Source organism: Lotus japonicus, chromosome 6 (assembly GCF_012489685.1).
Source record: "Lotus japonicus ecotype B-129 chromosome 6, LjGifu_v1.2".
Classification (NCBI taxonomy): domain Eukaryota; kingdom Viridiplantae; phylum Streptophyta; class Magnoliopsida; order Fabales; family Fabaceae; genus Lotus; species Lotus japonicus.
This window is the reverse complement of record NC_080046.1, coordinates 34,020,375-34,038,311: the sequence shown is the minus strand read 5'-3', so window position 1 is coordinate 34,038,311 and position 17,937 is coordinate 34,020,375. Positions and strand designations below refer to the sequence as shown.

Sequence of the window (17,937 nt, the reverse complement as noted above, 5' to 3'; positions counted from 1 at the left end):
CTCGTGGAATGCGCGTAAGATGGGCGGAGGCTGTTTCCCTCCGTGCGAATCGCCAGCTTCGATTCCCACCGTCGGCGAATGCACGCGGCAGTTCGTGCATTCGGTTGTACGTCGGTCGCCCACTTCCCGTTCAACGTTCACCCTGGGGGTTCAAGGCGTGAAGGAAATCGCGCTGCTCCGAGAGCGACGAGTCTGTCGGAGGGCGCCAAGTTTGTTTGATGCAGGCTCTCCTATGATCGCACTCATAACGTCTGCCGTGTGGCGTAGCGACTTGCGAATCGGCATGGGTGTTCGCAAAGGTTGTCGCTACGCCCCCGTGGCGTCCCCCGGGCGCCGCGCGCCGGGGAACGGGCGTAAATGCAGAAAATACGCGACCGAGGTCGGGCTCAGGGAGTGGTCCCCTGTTTTGCGCGCCCCTTTTCGCATAGAGCGCGGCGTGCGCTGCGACCGGCGACGTCACGGCCACGTAGCCCGCACTCTCGGCTATCCGTGGTATGTGTGACGGGTCGGGGCGGCCCGTCCTTTCAGGTGAAAAGTCGGTCGGAAAGGGAGCGCGAGCACGTCGACGGCGGCTCGCGGGGAGAGTCGCGGCGGCAGGTCTTCGCCGTCTGCGCGGTCGATCAGGTCGTGTAGTATAGTGAGTGTCCTGGGGGCCCGACGCGCCATCCCTGTCGTCAGCATCGTGCTCGTTGTTCGTCGTCAACTCCGTCGTGTTCTCTCACCATGTCTGAAGCCGAAGCTACAGCCGTCGTGGCGTCCAGCCCGAAAGAAGCCGCGAAGAGCGCGGCCGCCTCCAAGAAGCCCCGTGCCAAGCCCGCGCACCCCAAGACCGCCGAGATGGTCAACTCGGCCATCAAGAGCCTGAAGGAGAGGGGAGGCTCCAGCCTGCAGGCCATTAAGAAGTACATCACCGCCAACTACAAGACGGACGCGGAGAAGCTCTCCCCGTTCATCAAGAAGTACATCAAGGGCGCCGTCGCCAGCGGCGCACTCGTCCAGACCAAGGGCAAGGGTGCCTCCGGCTCCTTCAAGCTCGCCTCCAAGGAGAAGGTGGAGAAGGTCGCCGCCAAGCCCAAGGCTGCTGCCGCCGCAAGCCTAAGGCTGCTGCCAACCTAAGGCCGCCCCTGCCAAGAAGCCCGCCGCCGCCAAGAAGACCGCTGCCGCCAAGAAGCCCGTCGCAGCCAAGAAGGCCGTCGCCGAGAAGAAGCCCAAGGCGGCCGCCGCCCCTAAGAAGGTCAAGTCTCCTTCCAAGGCCAAGAAGGCCACCAAGGCGCCAGCAGCGAAGAAGCCTAAGGCCCCAAGCCTAAAAAGGCTGCTGCCAAGCCCAAGGCTGCACCCAAGAAGAAGTGAAGAGCCTTCACTCCTTTCTCTCCAGCTAGCCTTAACACGCAGCGCCTTCCGGCGCCGCAAAACAGCCTTTTTCAAGGCTAACAAAAGTCTCCCGAGAGGGCAGCTTTCAACAAAGACGCAATTACCCCTTTCCCATACACCAGTAAACGAATCATAAGCTCGATAAGCCGTTCTCCACGACTTTGCTCGCGAGCGACCCACCCCGCGAGCGCCTGTCATGGAGAGGGTAGGTTACCCGCTCGTCACTCGTGCCGAGCGGGCTGCCTACCAGTACGGGCAAGGCGGCTCTCCGGGGAGGAGCGCGCGATGCAGAACGTGATTCAGGGGGGGGGGGGGGGGGGGCGAGTACGTATCGGGGTATATTTATTCATCGTGTCAACTACGTCAATCGGACGAGAGCGTGCGGGTAGTGTAGAGAGGTAAGTAGGTAAGTCTTTGCTGAAGTTTATCCTTACGGAAAACATGTTTTAGCCCTGAAAAGGGCTGATTTGTTTTGCTCTCCCGAGAGGAGAACAGGTAGGGCACTTAAGCGCGCTCTCCGCGGATACGGCGGGCGAGCTGGATGTCCTTGGGCATGATGGTGACACGCTTGGCGTGGATGGCGCACAAGTTGGTGTCCTCAAACAGACCAACGAGGTAAGCCTCAGAGGCCTCCTGGAGGGCCATGACGGCGCTGGACTGGAATCGAAGATCGGTTTTGAAGTCTTGGCGATCTCCCTCACCAAGCGCTGGAAAGGCAGCTTGCGAATAAGGAGCTCAGTGCTCTTCTGGTAACGCCTGATCTCACGAAGAGCGACGGTACCGGGGCGGTAACGATGGGGCTTCTTGACTCCTCCGGTGGCAGGGGCCGATTTACGGGCGGCCTTGGTCGCAAGCTGCTTGCGAGGCGCCTTTCCTCCGGTCGACTTCCTAGCGGTCTGCTTGGTACGGGCCATGGCGATAGAGTGTTCGGGACGACTGACGACGACGAACTGATGCCCGCGGAGCGCAGCGGCTCTCTTTTGTAGGGAGCGCGATGCCTGCCGGGCGGCGGCGGTGCAGGCAGCCGATTGGCTGGCCGAGCGCGCTGCTCCGTTCGGCTCCCCGATTCGTCGGGCTGCGCGCGGCCGCCAGCCTTTAAAAGGACGGCGCGCCGCCGGCAGGCATCAGTTCGACGTGCTCCTTCGTGTAGTACACTTCGCACTTTGTCAAGATGACCGGCCGAGGCAAGGGAGGAAAGGGATTGGGAAAGGGTGGCGCCAAGCGTCATCGTAAGGTGCTGCGTGACAACATCCAGGGAATCACCAAGCCCGCCATCCGTCGTCTGGCTCGCCGTGGTGGAGTCAAGCGTATCTCCGGTCTCATCTACGAGGAGACCCGTGGTGTGCTCAAGGTGTTCCTTGAGAACGTCATCCGTGACGCCGTCACCTACACCGAGCACGCCAAGAGGAAGACCGTGACTGCCATGGACGTAGTCTACGCCCTCAAGCGTCAGGGACGTACCCTGTACGGTTTCGGAGGTTAAGCACCTTCTGGCCCTACTTCCTCTTCGAGGAAACCAATCAAAACGGTCCTTTTCAGGACCAAAATATGTTTTCCGTAAGGATAAACTTCGACAAAGACGTCTCTAACCTAACTTATCCTCCCCTAACATAATATAACCTCTCTCGCAACACTTGCACACGCGTCCCAGTGGTCGCTTAACCCCCATCGATCATGTACGAAAGCGCACGGCGGTACTTTGCGATTTCGCGGCGAGGTGCCCGCCGCGCACTGCCTTGCAGGTATGCAACCGCTCGGCAGTGTGTGGAGCGGGAGGCCTAACCGCCCGATTGCAGGCGCTCGCCGCTCCGCGATTACGTGCTAACTTGCTTAACGCCGCTTAACTCGCGAACGTGACGTCGGAGCGACTGACGCGCGAAATAAAAGTGTAGAGCGCAACGAGACTACGCAACGGGGCCGTCGGCAAGTCCGTGTCGCACACGGGCGTCGAGATAAGTCGCGTTAAGCGATGGGTGACCTTAAGCGTGCTTAAGCGCAAACGAAAATGCTTAACTCGGTCAAATCGAAAGGTAAAGAGCCCAAATCGACGGAGGGTGACCGGCTAGGGTAAGTGAGAGGGGGGTAGAGAGGGATAGTGTAAGTCTTTGTTGTAGGATGTCCTTTAAGACAGTTTTGTTGGTCCTTAAAAGGACCTTTTTGGTACTCGATTGAACGAGGTTGCCGTCAAAGGAGGGCACTTAGCCTTCTTTTCGGTCTTCTTGGGCAGGAGCACAGCCTGGATGTTAGGCAGGACACCTCCCTGGGCGATGGTAACGCCGGAAAGGAGCTTGTTCAACTCCTCGTCGTTACGGATGGCCAACTGCAAGTGACGGGGGATGATTCTGGTCTTCTTGTTGTCACGGGCAGCATTTCCTGCCAACTCCAGGACCTCAGCGGCCAGGTATTCCATCACGGCGGCCAATAGACGGGAGCACCAGCACCGACACGTTCAGCGTAGTTTCCTTTGCGGAGAAGACGGTGGATTCTTCCGACGGGGAACTGGAGTCCAGCCCTGGAGGAGCGGGACTTGGACTTTCCCTTGACCTTGCCACCCTTGCCGCGACCGGACATGTTTGGAGAGTTTGGGTAGAGAACGACGAGACGACGACCGTGAGGACGCCGGAAAGTACACGAGAGTGATGCTCGGCGAGGGTCGACCTAGGCTTATATACGATTCGTGGTGCGCAGCCGGCGCGCTGCTGGCTGCGCTGCTGCCGCGCGATTGGCCGCTCGTTTTCGGGCACCTCGGAGTGGGGGGACGGCACGCACGATCCTGCGCGCGCCGGCTGCGCACCGCGTTTACATAAATAAGAAAGTCGAACTGTGTCCGCATCACTGTGTTCCGTGTCTTGTACCGTCACACGTACACCATGCCACCCAAAACTCCGGAAAGGCCGCGAAGAAGGCGGGCAAGGCCCAGAAGAATATCTCCAAGGGAGATAAGAAGAAGAAGCGTAAGAGGAAGGAATCCTACGCCATCTACATTTACAAAGTGCTGAAACAAGTCCACCCCGACACCGGTATCTCCAGCAAGGCCATGTCCATCATGAACTCGTTCGTGAACGACATCTTCGAGAGGATCGCCGCCGAGGCCAGCCGTCTCGCCCACTACAACAAGAGGTCCACCATCACCTCTCGGGAGATCCAGACCGCTGTCCGTCTCCTCCTGCCCGGAGAATTGGCCAAGCACGCCGTGTCTGAAGGCACCAAGGCTGTGACCAAGTACACATCCTCCAAGTAAATTCACTCGTTCACCCCGAGCGTCTTTGCTATAAAACAGCCCTTTTCAGGGCTAAAACATGTTTTCCGTAAGGATAAACTTCAACAAAGACTATCTACCCCCTATACCTACCTTACACAGTCGTTAAGACAAGTTACACTCACTACCGGGACTTACCTGGCGTGCGGCAACGAGATAAACACGCCACGGCATAAAGTTGTCCTCGATGAAGTATTACTTACCTGTACGCGCGGGACTTTGCGAAAGCGATTACTTACCTATGCGAGTAGACGAGCGTATTGGCGTATTTATTTTCGTTCGAACGCGCGTCTTTACCGCTGGGCGCGTAGCGTTAGCCGTAACGTAGCGACGAGAGGCTGGCGGAGTAGAGAGGGGGGAGGGGTAGGGCCCGGCGGCCGGCCGCCGCGCGCCGCTTGCGGCCGTGCGTTTTAACGCAAGTCGGCAGAGGCGAGTTATCCAGCCGATACTTGATAAGAGAGGAGGAGAGAGAGTATGATTTATTATTATAGTGGGCCGAACCGGGCGGCACTGCAATGCCCGGACAACCCGTGATAGAGGTGGTGCAAGCACCCAACACTCCATCGGATTACAAAAATCAGTTTAATATTCTGACTCCGCAATGCGGAGTGTACCAGATATTAAGCTGATAAGAACAGATACTACACTTTGATCTTAGCCAAAAGGCCGAGAAGCGATAAGGTATACAGAATAAAACGCACTTGAAAAACGCTGAATAAGGTAGATTGAACCACTAACCTCAGAAGAGGCCGATGTGGCCTGGGAGCGGAGCTCTGTCTCGCGCGAGGCGTGGCCCGGCCGTCCGTCGATACTCCATGCTCCCCGAGCCACCACAGCACACGCGCCCACTCCCGCGTTGACATCCAATTGCAATTTCGAAAGAATAACGATAAAACATGAACATGACTTACCGGAGTTGCGCCCCGGGCTAGCCGCGGCCCCGGGGCGGCCCGGGGCGGCGTCCCGATCGACCTGTCCGATGTAATCCGGTAATCCCCCGGCGGAAGGGTACTCCTGGACGGGTTAGCGCTGCGGCGCCCATCAGCACGGCCGTCGCACTGTCGCTCCGTGCCCAATTTAACGCCCCTGGGCGGGAAACCCGTTGGTTCGGTCTGCGGAAGGGTGAAGAAGAAGACCCTGTTGAAGTGAGGTTAGGACTTGCAGGGGGTATCACTGTAGACACGGAGTAGCCACGCCAGTGAGGGCGGCGAGGTTCGTGAGATGACCAGCAGTCGAAAGGGGGGGTCGCGGAGCGCCGGTGACAGTTCCTAGAAGTGGAGAGGCGAGCGAAGGGGAGGGTCCGGCGCGGCCCGTCGACGGCCGTGCGATTTCTGGGAACTGGAAGGGTGAGAGCAGCGCCGCCGCCCGGCTGGCTGGCTGCAGTGGTTTTTCGCGGAAAACAGGTGGGGGAAGGAAAACTGCACTTGAAATACAGTATATCCCCACCTCGCCTACAGTACAACTCCAGTTTAACTAAAGTTGTGTGTGTGCGTGCGCGTGCGTGTGCGTTTGTAGTGGCGTGAATCCGAGGAGTGTGTATGGTGGTGTTGCTCTATCCGAGGAGATTCGTGTGTATATGGTGGCAATGCGAGGAGATTATTTCTTACACTTTTGGTCATTTCACTTGGTACCTGGCTCGCACGTCCGCCGTTCTGGTGGGATTGTTGCTTGCTGGAGGTCGTCCTTCGGGCCCGACGGGGAACCTCTGCCCAAATTTTCATTTTTTTTGTCGTTTGGACTCTTTTTTTTTTTTTTTTTTTTTTTTTTTTTTTTTTTTTGCCCCCCCCTCCCCCCCTTTCTCTCTCTATGTTATTACTACTACTCACAGTGACACATTTTGGTACCTGGCTGGCACGAAAAGTGCCAGCTGGAGGTCGTCCTTCGGGCCCGACGGGGAACCCCTGCCCAAATTTTCAAAAATTAGCGTTTTGGACTCTTTTTTTTTTTTTTTTTTTTTTTTTTTTTTTTTTTTTTTTTTGCCCCCCTCCCCCCCACTTTCTTCCCCCTATCTCTTTATACTTACCACACCTTGAGAAACTCTGGTACCCGGCTCGCACGGCCACCGTTCTGGTGGTAGACGTGCTTGTCCGGAGGTCGTCCCTCGGGCCCGACGGGTAACCTATGCCCGATTTTCCAACTTGGTGGGTTTTCAACACTTTGCCTTTCCAACGTCTTCCTTCATTGTGTCTGCTGGTGGGGCGTGTGCCTCGGGCGGGTGGCGAAATGTCGGTGTTGGGGTGGGGGGGAGGGGGGGGGGGGTAAATTTCGGAAAAAAAAAAAAAACACAAAAAAAGAACAACAACAAATAAAACAGATTTTTATTCACAAACATGTACGAAGGCAAAAAGATGCCAACGGCATGCGGTGTTCCCAAGCGGTCACCCATCTAAGTACTAACCGCACCCAACGCTGCTTGACTTCGGTGTGCGGAAGGGAACCGGTAGACCCAGCGTGGTATGGTCGTTGGCGAGAGAGCCTGTGTGCGGTTGTGTACTTGAGCGGGCTCCTTCGGGGACCGCTCTACCTGGCCGCTGTCATGAAAAATCAGGCCTGGTCACCCACATCGAAGATGGCCATTTTTCGCAAGGAAACGCCAGGGTCAATCGCTTACGACCTGAAGCGTGGGAAAACGACCCCGAATCGTAAAAGGAGTGTCCCGGTATAAATAATGCTTAGACTTGCCACTTTTTTCGCCCATCCCGGGAATTTCAAATTGCAGTGGAGGGGAGGGGAGGGGTCATATCAAAAATCCGGCAACGCCACGTTGTGCTCTGAGGTCACACCTATCCGACCATGTGTCACATGTGACCATCCGGTCACAAATGTGACCGTAAAATGAGAAACGGCGTGACCATCGCACTTTTTCTCGCCCACCATTTCGCACGGCCTCCCGTGGACGGCCGGTCGATGCCGGGGGCAGTAGAGTGATATTTCCGAAATTTCAAGAACGTGGCAGTGTGCTCCATGGTCACACGCATCCGACCGTGTCACACATGTGACCGGCCCGTCACGGGTGTGACCGCAAAACGTGAAACGGATGAGTCAAATTCGCCACGATGACGATTGCTCTGCCCGCATCGAGGCTTGAGTCTTCCGAACCGTAGGGGCCGAATTACCTTTCGGTCCGAGATCTTCGATGTGCAAGTGTGCATCGGCTTGCATTTTTTCAACCTCGCCATTTTAACCCACCTCGCAGGTGACTGCCACGCGCGTGACCGTCACGCGGCACCGTCAAATGGGGCCTGGTGGTCGGGGGGTAGCGCCTCGCTCCGGCCGGGCCGAACGGCCGGCGTACTGGATGCGCGTGCGAATGGCCGATTGGCATCGCGGGGGGTATCGACGTTTGTGACGCCGTCGTGACACGCACTCTGTCACGTTACCAAGTCCGGTTGATGGGGGTGCGGCGACTGAGCAAACGAATCCAGGTCACGGGCTAGATAGGGACGGTGCGCTCGTGGAATGCGCGTAAGATGGGCGGAGGCTGTTTCCCTCCGTGCGAATCGCCAGCTTCGATTCCCGCCGTCGGCGAATGCACGCGGCAGTTCGTGCATTCGGTTGTACGTCGGTCGCCCACTCCCCGTTCAACGTTCACCCTGGGGGTTCAAGGCGTGAAGGAAATCGCGCTGCTCCGAGAGCGACGAGTCTGTCGGAGGGCGCCAAGTTTGTTTGATGCAGGCTCTCCTATGATCGCACTCATAACGTCTGCCGTGTGGCGTAGCGACTTGCGAATCGGCATGGGTGTTCGCAAAGGTTGTCGCTACGCCCCCGTGGCGTCCCCCGGGCGCCGCGCGCCGGGGAACGGGCGTAAATGCAGAAAATACGCGACCGAGGTCGGGCTCAGGGAGTGGTCCCCTGTTTTGCGCGCCCCTTTTCGCATAGAGCGCGGCGTCCGCTGCGATCGGCGACGTCACGGCCACGTAGCCCGCACTCTCGGCTATCCGTCGGTATGTGTGACGGGTCGGGGCGGCCCGTCCTTTCAGGTGAAAAGTCGGTCGGAAAGGGAGCGCGAGCACGTCGACGGCGGCTCGCGGGGAGAGTCGCGGCGGCAGGTCTTCGCCGTCTGCGCGGTCGATCAGGTCGTGTAGTATAGTGAGTGTCCTGGGGGCCCGACGCGCCATCCCTGTCGTCAGCATCGTGCTCGTTGTTCGTCGTCAACTCCGTCGTGTTCTCTCACCATGTCTGAAGCCGAAGCTACGCCGTCGTGGCGTCCAGCCCCAAGAAGCCCGCGAAGAGCGCGGCCGCCTCCAAGAAGCCCCGTGCCAAGCCCGCGCACCCCAAGACCGCCGAGATGGTCAACTCGGCCATCAAGAGCCTGAAGGAGAGGGGAGGCTCCAGCCTGCAGGCCATTAAGAAGTACATCACCGCCAACTACAAGACGGACGCGGAGAAGCTCTCCCCGTTCATCAAGAAGTACATCAAGGGCGCCGTCGCCAGCGGCGCACTCGTCCAGACCAAGGGCAAGGGTGCCTCCGGCTCCTTCAAGCTGGCCTCCAAGGAGAAGGTCGAGAAGGTCGCCGCCAAGCCCAAGGCTGCCGCGCCGCCAAGCCCAAGGCTGCTGCAAGCCTAAGGCCGCCCCTGCCAAGAAGCCCGCCGCCGCCAAGAAGACCGCTGCCGCCAAGAAGCCCGTCGCAGCCAAGAAGGCCGTCGCCGAGAAGAAGCCCAAGGCGGCCGCCGCCCCTAAGAAGGTCAAGTCTCCTTCCAAGGCCAAGAAGGCCACCAAGGCGCCAGCAGCGAAGAAGCCTAAGGCCCCAAGCCTAAAAAGGCTGCGCCAAGCCCAAGGCTGCCCCAAGAAGAAGTGAAGAGCCTTCACTCCTTTCTCTCCAGCTAGCCTTAACACGCAGCGCCTTCCGGCGCCGCAAAACAGCCTTTTTCAAGGCTAACAAAAGTCTCCCGAGAGGGCAGCTTTCAACAAAGACGCAATTACCCCTTTCCCATACACCAGTAAACGAATCATAAGCTCGATAAGCCGTTCTCCACGACTTTGCTCGCGAGCGACCCACCCCGCGAGCGCCTGTCATGGAGAGGGTAGGTTACCCGCTCGTCACTCGTGCGAGCGGGCTGCCTACCAGTACGGGCAAGGCGGCTCTCCGGGGAGGAGCGCGCGATGCAGAACGTGATTTCAGGGGGGGGGGGGGGGGGGCGAGTACGTATCGGGGTATATTTATTCATCGTGTCAACTACGTCAATCGGACGAGAGCGTGCGGGTAGTGTAGAGAGGTAAGTAGGTAAGTCTTTGCTGAAGTTTATCCTTACGGAAAACATGTTTTAGCCCTGAAAAGGGCTGATTTGTTTTGCTCTCCCCGAGAGGAGAACAGGTAGGGCACTTAAGCGCGCTCTCCGCGGATACGGCGGGCGAGCTGGATGTCCTTGGGCATGATGGTGACACGCTTGGCGTGGATGGCGCACAAGTTGGTGTCCTCAAACAGACCAACGAGGTAAGCCTCAGAGGCCTCCTGGAGGGCCATGACGGCGCTGGACTGGAATCGAAGATCGGTTTTGAAGTCTTGGCGATCTCCCTCACCAAGCGCTGGAAAGGCAGCTTGCGAATAAGGAGCTCAGTGCTCTTCTGGTAACGCCTGATCTCACGAAGAGCGACGGTACCGGGGCGGTAACGATGGGGCTTCTTGACTCCTCCGGTGGCAGGGGCCGATTTACGGGCGGCCTTGGTCGCAAGCTGCTTGCGAGGCGCCTTTCCTCCGGTCGACTTCCTAGCGGTCTGCTTGGTACGGGCCATGGCGATAGAGTGTTCGGGACGACTGACGACGACGAACTGATGCCCGCGGAGCGGCAGCGGCTCTCTTTTGTAGGGAGCGCGATGCCTGCCGGGCGGCGGCGGTGCAGGCAGCCGATTGGCTGGCCGAGCGCGCTGCTCCGTTCGGCTCCCCGATTCGTCGGGCTGCGCGCGGCCGCCAGCCTTTAAAAGGACGGCGCGCCGCCGGCAGGCATCAGTTCGACGTGCTCCTTCGTGTAGTACACTTCGCACTTTGTCAAGATGACCGGCCGAGGCAAGGGAGGAAAGGGATTGGGAAAGGGTGGCGCCAAGCGTCATCGTAAGGTGCTGCGTGACAACATCCAGGGAATCACCAAGCCCGCCATCCGTCGTCTGGCTCGCCGTGGTGGAGTCAAGCGTATCTCCGGTCTCATCTACGAGGAGACCCGTGGTGTGCTCAAGGTGTTCCTTGAGAACGTCATCCGTGACGCCGTCACCTACACCGAGCACGCCAAGAGGAAGACCGTGACTGCCATGGACGTAGTCTACGCCCTCAAGCGTCAGGGACGTACCCTGTACGGTTTCGGAGGTTAAGCACCTTCTGGCCCTACTTCCTCTTCGAGGAAACCAATCAAAACGGTCCTTTTCAGGACCAAAATATGTTTTCCGTAAGGATAAACTTCGACAAAGACGTCTCTAACCTAACTTATCCTCCCCTAACATAATATAACCTCTCTCGCAACACTTGCACACGCGTCCCAGTGGTCGCTTAACCCCCATCGATCATGTACGAAAGCGCACGGCGGTACTTTGCGATTTCGCGGCGAGGTGCCCGCCGCGAACTGCCTTGCAGGTATGCAACCCGCTCGGCAGTTGTGTGGAGTGGGAGGCCTAACCGCCCGATTGCAGGCGCTCGCCGCTCCGCGCTTACGTGCTAACTTGCTTAACGCCGCTTAACTCGCGAACGTGACGTCGGAGCGACTGACGCGCGAAATAAAAGTCGTAGAGGCGACGAGTACTACGCAACGGGGCCGTCGAGAAGTCCGTGTCGCACACGGGCGTCGAGATAAGTCGCGTTAAGCGATGGGTGACCTTAAGCGTGCTTAAGCGCAAACGAAAATGCTTAACTCGGTCAAATCGAAAGGTAAAGAGCCCAAATCGACGGAGGGTGACCGGCTAGGGTAAGTGAGAGGGGGGTAGAGAGGGATAGTGTAAGTCTTTGTTGTAGGATGTCCTTTAAGACAGTTTTGTTGGTCCTTAAAAGGACCTTTTTGGTACTCGATTGAACGAGGTTGCCGTCAAAGGAGGCACTTAAGCCTTCTTTTCGGTCTTCTTGGGCAGGAGCACAGCCTGGATGTTAGGCAGGACACCTCCCTGGGCGATGGTAACGCCGGAAAGGAGCTTGTTCAACTCCTCGTCGTTACGGATGGCCAACTGCAAGTGACGGGGGATGATTCTGGTCTTCTTGTTGTCACGGGCAGCATTTCCTGCCAACTCCAGGACCTCAGCGGCCAGGTATTCCATCACGGCGGCAAATAGACGGGAGCACCAGCACCGACACGTTCAGCGTAGTTTCCTTTGCGGAGAAGACGGTGGATTCTTCCGACGGGGAACTGGAGTCCAGCCCTGGAGGAGCGGGACTTGGACTTTCCCTTGACCTTGCCACCCTTGCCGCGACCGGACATGTTTGGAGAGTTTGGGTAGAGAACGACGAGACGACGACCGTGAGGACGCCGGAAAGTACACGAGAGTGATGCTCGGCGAGGGTCGACCTAGGCTTATATACGATTCGTGGTGCGCAGCCGGCGCGCTGCTGGCTGCGTGCTGCCGCGCGATTGGCCGCTCGTTTTCGGGCACCTCGGAGTGGGGGGACGGCACGCACGATCCTGCGCGCGCCGGCTGCGCACCGCGTTTACATAAATAAGAAAGTCGGACTGGTGTCCGCATCACTGTGCTCCGTGTCTTTGTACCGCTCACACGTACCACCATGCCACCCAAAACGTCCGGAAAGGCCGCGAAAAAAGCGGGCAAGGCCCAGAAGAATATCTCCAAGGGAGATAAGAAGAAGAAGCGTAAGAGGAAGGAATCCTACGCCATCTACATTTACAAAGTGCTGAAACAAGTCCACCCCGACACCGGTATCTCCAGCAAGGCCATGTCCATCATGAACTCGTTCGTGAACGACATCTTCGAGAGGATCGCCGCCGAGGCCAGCCGTCTCGCCCACTACAACAAGAGGTCCACCATCACCTCTCGGGAGATCCAGACCGCTGTCCGTCTCCTCCTGCCCGGAGAATTGGCCAAGCACGCCGTGTCTGAAGGCACCAAGGCTGTGACCAAGTACACATCCTCCAAGTAAATTCACTCGTTCACCCCGAGCGTCTTTGCTATAGAAACAGCCCTTTTCAGGGCTAAAACATGTTTTCCGTAAGGATAAACTTCAACAAAGACTATCTACCCCCTATACCTACCTTACACAGTCGTTAAGACAAGTTACACTCACTACCGGGACTTACCTGGCCGTGCGGCAACGAGATAAACACGCCACGGCATAAAGTTGTCCTCGATGAAGTATTACTTACCTGTACGCGCGGACTTTGCGAAAGCGATTACTTACCTATGCGAGTAGACGAGCGTATTGGCGTATTTATTTTCGTTCGAACGCGCGTCTTTACCGCTGGGCGCGTAGCGTTAGCCGTAACGTAGCGACGAGAGGCTGGCGGAGTAGAGAGGGGGAGGGGTAGGGCCCGGCGGCCGGCCGCCGCGCGCCGCTTGCGGCCGTGCGTTTTAACGCAAGTCGGCAGAGGCGAGTTATCCAGCCGATACTTGATAAGAGAGAGGAGAGAGAGAGGTATGATTTATTATTATAGTGGGCCGAACCGGGCGGCACTGCAATGCCCGGACAACCCGTGATAGAGGTGGTGCAAGCACCCAACACTCCATCGGATTACAAAAATCAGTTTAATATTCTGACTCCGCAATGCGGAGTGTACCAGATATTAAGCTGATAAGAACAGATACTACACTTTGATCTTAGCCAAAAGGCCGAGAAGCGATAAGGTACACAGAATAAAACGCACTTGAAAAACGCTGAATAAGGTAGATGAACCACTAACCTCCAGAAGAGGCCGATGTGGCCTGGGAGCGGAGCTCTGTCTCGCGCGAGGCGTGGCCCGGCCGTCCGTCGATACTCCATGCTCCCCGAGCCACCACAGCACACGCGCCCACTCCCGCGTTGACATCCAATTGCAATTTCGAAAGAATAACGATAAAACATGAACATGACTTACCGGAGTTGCGCCCCGGGCTAGCCGCGGCCCCCGGGGCGGCCCGGGGCGGCGTCCCGATCGACCTGTCCGATGTAATCCGGTAATCCCCCCGGCGGAAGGGTACTCCTGGACGGGTTAGCGCTGCGGCGCCCATCAGCAGCACGGCCGTCGCACTGTCGCCTCCGTGCCCAATTTAACGCCCTGGGCGGGAAACCCGTTGGTTCGGTCTGCGGAAGGGTGAAGAAAGAAGACCCTGTTGAAGTGAGGTTAGGACTTGCAGGGGGTATCACTGTAGACACGGAGTAGCCACGCCAGTGAGGGCGGCGAGGTTCGTGAGATGACCAGCAGTCGAAAGGGGGGGTCGCGGAGCGCCGGTGACAGTTCCTAGAAGTGGAGAGGCGAGCGAAGGGGAGGGTCCGGCGCGGCCCGTCGACGGCCGTGCGATTTCTGGAAGTGGAAGGGTGAGAGCAGCGCCGCCGCCCGGCTGGCTGGCTGCAGTGGTTTTTCGCGGAAAACCGGTGGGGGAAGAAAACTGCACTTGAAATACAGTATATCCCCACCTCGCCTACAGTCGCAACTCCAGTTTACTAAAGTTGTGTGTGTGCGTGCGTGTGCGTGTGCGTTTGTAGTGGCGTGAATCCGAGGAGTTGTGTATGGTGGTGTTGCTCTATCCGAGGAGATTCGTGTGTATATGGTGGCAATGCGAGGAGATTATTTCTTACACTTTTGGTCATTTCACACTTGGTACCTGGCTCGCACGTCCGCCGTTCTGGTGGGATTGTTGCTTGCTGGAGGTCGTCCTTCGGGCCCGACGGGGAACCTCTGCCCAAATTTTCATTTTTTTTGTCGTTTGGACTCTTTTTTTTTTTTTTTTTTTTTTTTTTTTTTTTTTTTGCCCCCCCCCCCCCTCCCCCCCTTTCTCTCTCTATGTTATTACTACTACTCACAGTGACACATTTTGGTACCTGGCTGGCACGAAAAGTGCCAGCTGGAGGTCGTCCTTCGGGCCCGACGGGGAACCCCTGCCCAAATTTCAAAAAATTAGCGTTTTGGACTCTTTTTTTTTTTTTTTTTTTTTTTTTTTTTTTTGCCCCCTCCCCCCCCACTTTCTTCCCCCTATCTCTTTATACTTACCACACCTTGAGAAACTCTGGTACCCGGCTCGCACGGCCACCGTTCTGGTGGTAGACGTGCTTGTCCGGAGGTCGTCCCTCGGGCCCGACGGGTAACCTATGCCCGATTTTCCAACTTGGTGCGTTTCAACACTTTGCCCCTAACCTCTCCTTATTGTGTCTGCTGGTGGGGCGTGTGCCTCGGGCGAGTGGCGAAATGTCGGTGATGGGGTGGGGGGGGGGTGGGGGAGGGGGGTGAGGGGGTAAATTTGGCAAAAAAATGAAAAAACACAAAAAAAAGGACAACAACAAATAACACAAATATTTATTCAACAAACATGTACGAAGGCAAAAAGATGCCAACGAGTTACGAGTTTTAAAAGGCTTTTATTTTTCTTTCTTTTTACAGAGTTTCGTGATTGTTGCCTCTGCCCGTGGGCCTTGAGGTTATAAGTTCATTGCTTGATGTTGATTTTGATTGAGTGTCTTTTCGGTTTTATCAGTTGATTGCCCGGGGTTGCCAGTCCCCAGGTTGCTATGGCCGCCCTATGGCGACCGGTGTCAGCACATAACAGCCCCTTGGGGCACGGAGAGTAGACCCGGGCAGGTGGTTCCCCCGGCATTGGACGCCTGAGGCCCCCACACGGGTCGCACAAGATGTCCTCTGGGTGAGGACGCTGGAGTAAGCCCGGGCAGGCGGTTCCCCTGGCATTGGGCGCCTGGGGCCCCCGCGCGGGCTGCACATGTCGTCCTCCGGAAGGGGGACGGGGAGTGGCCCTGGCAGTTGGTTCCGCCGAAGTCGACGGCCTCCTGGCAGGGCGTACAAGTTGGTCCCCTGAGGGGGACTGGGCAGGGCGTGAGGCGATAGGTTCGCCGCCCTCTTATGATCTAGAACAGATAAATATATACAATGTGATTAGTTAATTGATTACAAAGGATGTTATGTACAGGATTTTCATATTTACATTAAAATACAATACTTAACTTAGGTTATTCAGGCGGCCGCCATAGGGGTATGGCAGCCGCCTCCCCGCCGCTCGGAGCTGGTGGTGGCCCGCCGTGTAGGTAGGCCACCTCTCGGTCGCCGGAGTGCGGTGGGCGTCCGGGCCGCTAGCGTCACTGCTAGAGCGGGGTAGCGCCGTGGTTGCCGGCTGGCTGGCCGGAGGGGGCGCCGGCTAGTACCGCCGACTAGTACTTCTGACCGTGGCGGCCGCATGGGTGCATGATGTGGGCGGGGGCGTGGGCACTGCGGAGGCGTGCCGCGAGGGCAGGGTCGTGGTGGGCACGACGGCGGGCAGCGCGGGCGGGCGGCGGGTCGGCGTAATGGCGTGCAGGGGGACGGGCAGGGCGGCGGCCAGGTGGTCGTGGGGGCGCGGCGGTGGCTCGTGAAGGTGGCGAGCAGGTCGTGCCACGGGCAGCACGGAGGTGATTGCGCCGTGGGTTGGGGCTGCTGCATGTAGCTGTAGTCTCCCTGTAATCATGTACAGTATGGTGTTGGTGCGCGGCGTGGCCTTGGGTGGCGGCTGCCGCGCACCGCTCAGGCAGCCGGCCTGAGGGCCCCCTGGCAGGCGGCCCGCAGGCGAGGGGGGGGAGGGGGGGGTCCCGGGCGGGCAGCGTCCTCCGCGCTGGCTCGCCTCTGCTGTCCCCGGCCCCGGCAGTGCAGTGCCTGGCAGCGGCCCGGCAGGACGTGTGAGCGCTCCTCCGCGCTCGTCGTCGCGGGACCTCTCGGTGTTACGTGTCCGCGAGTGTCCTCCTTCGTCAGGAAGTCGCACGGAGCTGCGCATCGGATCAACTCTGGTTGCTGGGGGCACGGGGTCACGCCTTCCGGGTGGAGTTTTTGAAGTACGGGCAGCGGAGTGGCGGGGCGTAGCGTCTAGCAGGCTGGAATCGTGCAGCGGAGCTCTGAAACACTCAAAACATGCTGACGTGCATGGTTGCGGCGGCCGTCGGCGCGCCGCGCGGTGGAAGGGGGAGAGCAGCGGCCGCTGGGCTGGCGGAGCTGGCTGCCGCCGTTGGAGGCCGAGTGCGTGATAACACAAATATTTATTCAACAAACATGTACGAAGGCAAAAAGATGCAACGGCATGCGGTGTTCCCAAGCGGTCACCCATCTAAGTACTAACCGCACCCAACGCTGCTTGACTTCGGTGTGCGGAAGGGAACCGGTAGACCCAGCGTGGTATGGTCGTTGGCGAGAGAGCCTGTGTGTGGTTGTCTACTTGAGCGGGCTCCTTTCGGGACCGCTCTACCTGGCCGCTGTCATGAAAAATCAGGCCTGGTCACCCACATCGAAGATGGTCATTTTTTCGCAAGGAGACGCCAGGGTCAATCGCTGACGACCTGAAGCGCGGGAAAACGACCCCGAATCGTAAAAGGAGTGTCCCGGTGTAAATAATGATTAGACTTGCCACTTTTTCTGCCCATCCTCGGGAATTTCAAATTGCAGTGGAGGGGAGGGGTGGGGGTCATTTCAAAAATCCGGCAACGCCACGTTGTGCTCTGAGGTCACACCTATCCGACCATGTGTCACATGTGACCATCCGGTCACAAATGTGACCGTAAAATGAGAAACGGCGTGACCATCGCACTTTTTCTCGACCAACCATTTCCGCACGGCCTCCCGTGGACGGCCGGTCGATGCCGGGGCAGTAGAGTGATATTTCCGAAATTTCAAGAACGTGGCAGTGTGCTCCATGGTCACACGCATCCGGACCGTGTCACACATAGTGACCGCCCCGTCACGGGTGTGACCGCAAAAACGTGAAACGGATGAGTCAAATTCGCCACGATGACGATTGCTCTGCCCGCATCGAGGCTTGAGTCTTCCGAACCGTAGGGCCGAATTACCTTTCGGTCCGAGATCTTCGATGTGCAAGTGTGCATCGGAGATGCATTTTTTCAACTTCGCCATTTTACCCACCTCGCAGGTGACTGCCACGCGCGTGACCGTCACGCGGCACCGTCTGATGGGCCTGGTGGTCGGGGGTAGCGCCTCGCTCCGGCCGGGCCGAACGACCGGCGTACTGGATGCGCGTGCGAATGGCCGATCGGCATCGCGCGGGGTATCGACGTTTGTGACGCCGTCGTGACACGCACTCTGTCACGTTACCAAGTCCGGTTGATGGGGGTGCGGCGACTGAGCAAACGAATCCAGGTCACGGGCTAGATAGGGACGGTGCGCTCGTGGAATGCGCGTAAGATGGGCGGAGGCTGTTT

The 17,937-nt window shown here is 58.1% G+C and overlaps 5 protein-coding genes, 3 non-coding genes and 5 pseudogenes across 10 annotated transcripts; 5 read left to right on the top strand and 8 right to left on the bottom strand.

The window, feature by feature from the left end:
• Positions 1 to 723: 723 nt before the first annotated feature.
• On the top strand, positions 724 to 1,350 carry LOC130725228 (uncharacterized; annotated as a pseudogene).
• A 525-nt stretch (positions 1,351 to 1,875) lies between these two features.
• Positions 1,876 to 2,285, bottom strand: LOC130721882 (uncharacterized). The gene is given in 2 exon segments (XM_057572476.1): positions 1,876 to 2,051; positions 2,054 to 2,285. Coding segments are annotated over 2 exon segments (408 nt in total).
• Positions 2,286 to 2,542: 257 nt separating this feature from the next.
• Positions 2,543 to 2,854, top strand: LOC130721891 (uncharacterized). 2 transcript variants are annotated; one of them, XM_057572486.1, is made up of 2 exons: positions 2,543 to 2,587; positions 2,639 to 2,854. In XM_057572486.1, the coding sequence occupies exons 1-2, from the start codon at positions 2,543 to 2,545 to the stop codon at positions 2,852 to 2,854; spliced, it is 261 nt and encodes an 86-aa protein (XP_057428469.1). The 2 variants fall into 2 exon arrangements, with proteins under 2 accessions (XP_057428469.1, XP_057428468.1); XM_057572485.1 differs by having other exon boundaries at positions 2,543 to 2,854.
• A 660-nt stretch (positions 2,855 to 3,514) lies between these two features.
• On the bottom strand, positions 3,515 to 3,974 carry LOC130725227 (uncharacterized; annotated as a pseudogene).
• A 267-nt stretch (positions 3,975 to 4,241) lies between these two features.
• On the top strand, positions 4,242 to 4,612 carry LOC130721886 (uncharacterized; annotated as a pseudogene).
• A 503-nt stretch (positions 4,613 to 5,115) lies between these two features.
• On the bottom strand, positions 5,116 to 5,308 carry LOC130727193 (U2 spliceosomal RNA). Its single transcript, XR_009015221.1, has one exon. It is a non-coding gene; the product is annotated as a U2 spliceosomal RNA (small nuclear RNA).
• A 1,671-nt stretch (positions 5,309 to 6,979) lies between these two features.
• LOC130727209 (5S ribosomal RNA) lies at positions 6,980 to 7,098 on the bottom strand. Its single transcript, XR_009015235.1, has one exon. It is a non-coding gene; the product is annotated as a 5S ribosomal RNA (ribosomal RNA).
• A 1,266-nt stretch (positions 7,099 to 8,364) lies between these two features.
• Positions 8,365 to 12,699, top strand: LOC130725226 (uncharacterized; annotated as a pseudogene).
• LOC130721884 (uncharacterized) lies at positions 9,955 to 10,364 on the bottom strand. Its single transcript, XM_057572477.1, is given in 2 exon segments — positions 9,955 to 10,130; positions 10,133 to 10,364. Coding segments are annotated over 2 exon segments (408 nt in total).
• Positions 10,623 to 10,934, top strand: LOC130721890 (uncharacterized). Of its 2 annotated transcripts, XM_057572484.1 has the most exons (2): positions 10,623 to 10,667; positions 10,719 to 10,934. In XM_057572484.1, exons 1-2 carry the CDS (start codon positions 10,623 to 10,625, stop codon positions 10,932 to 10,934), a joined length of 261 nt encoding a protein of 86 aa, XP_057428467.1. The 2 variants fall into 2 exon arrangements, with proteins under 2 accessions (XP_057428467.1, XP_057428466.1); XM_057572483.1 differs by having other exon boundaries at positions 10,623 to 10,934.
• Positions 11,652 to 12,057, bottom strand: LOC130721885 (uncharacterized). Its single transcript, XM_057572478.1, is given in 2 exon segments — positions 11,652 to 11,875; positions 11,878 to 12,057. Coding segments are annotated over 2 exon segments (372 nt in total). The 5' UTR covers positions 12,026 to 12,057.
• A 505-nt stretch (positions 12,700 to 13,204) lies between the features above and the next one.
• Positions 13,205 to 13,397, bottom strand: LOC130727192 (U2 spliceosomal RNA). Its single transcript, XR_009015220.1, has one exon. It is a non-coding gene; the product is annotated as a U2 spliceosomal RNA (small nuclear RNA).
• A 3,398-nt stretch (positions 13,398 to 16,795) lies between these two features.
• Positions 16,796 to 16,914, bottom strand: LOC130727058 (5S ribosomal RNA; annotated as a pseudogene).
• Between the last annotated feature and the right edge of the window lie 1,023 nt (positions 16,915 to 17,937).

Bases quoted from the DNA above. Each gene is read 5' to 3' on its own strand.
- LOC130721891 (XM_057572485.1), top strand. From the start codon at position 2,543: ATGACCGGCCGAGGCAAGGGAGGAAAGGGATTGGGAAAGGGTGGCGCC.
- LOC130721890 (XM_057572483.1), top strand. From the start codon at position 10,623: ATGACCGGCCGAGGCAAGGGAGGAAAGGGATTGGGAAAGGGTGGCGCC.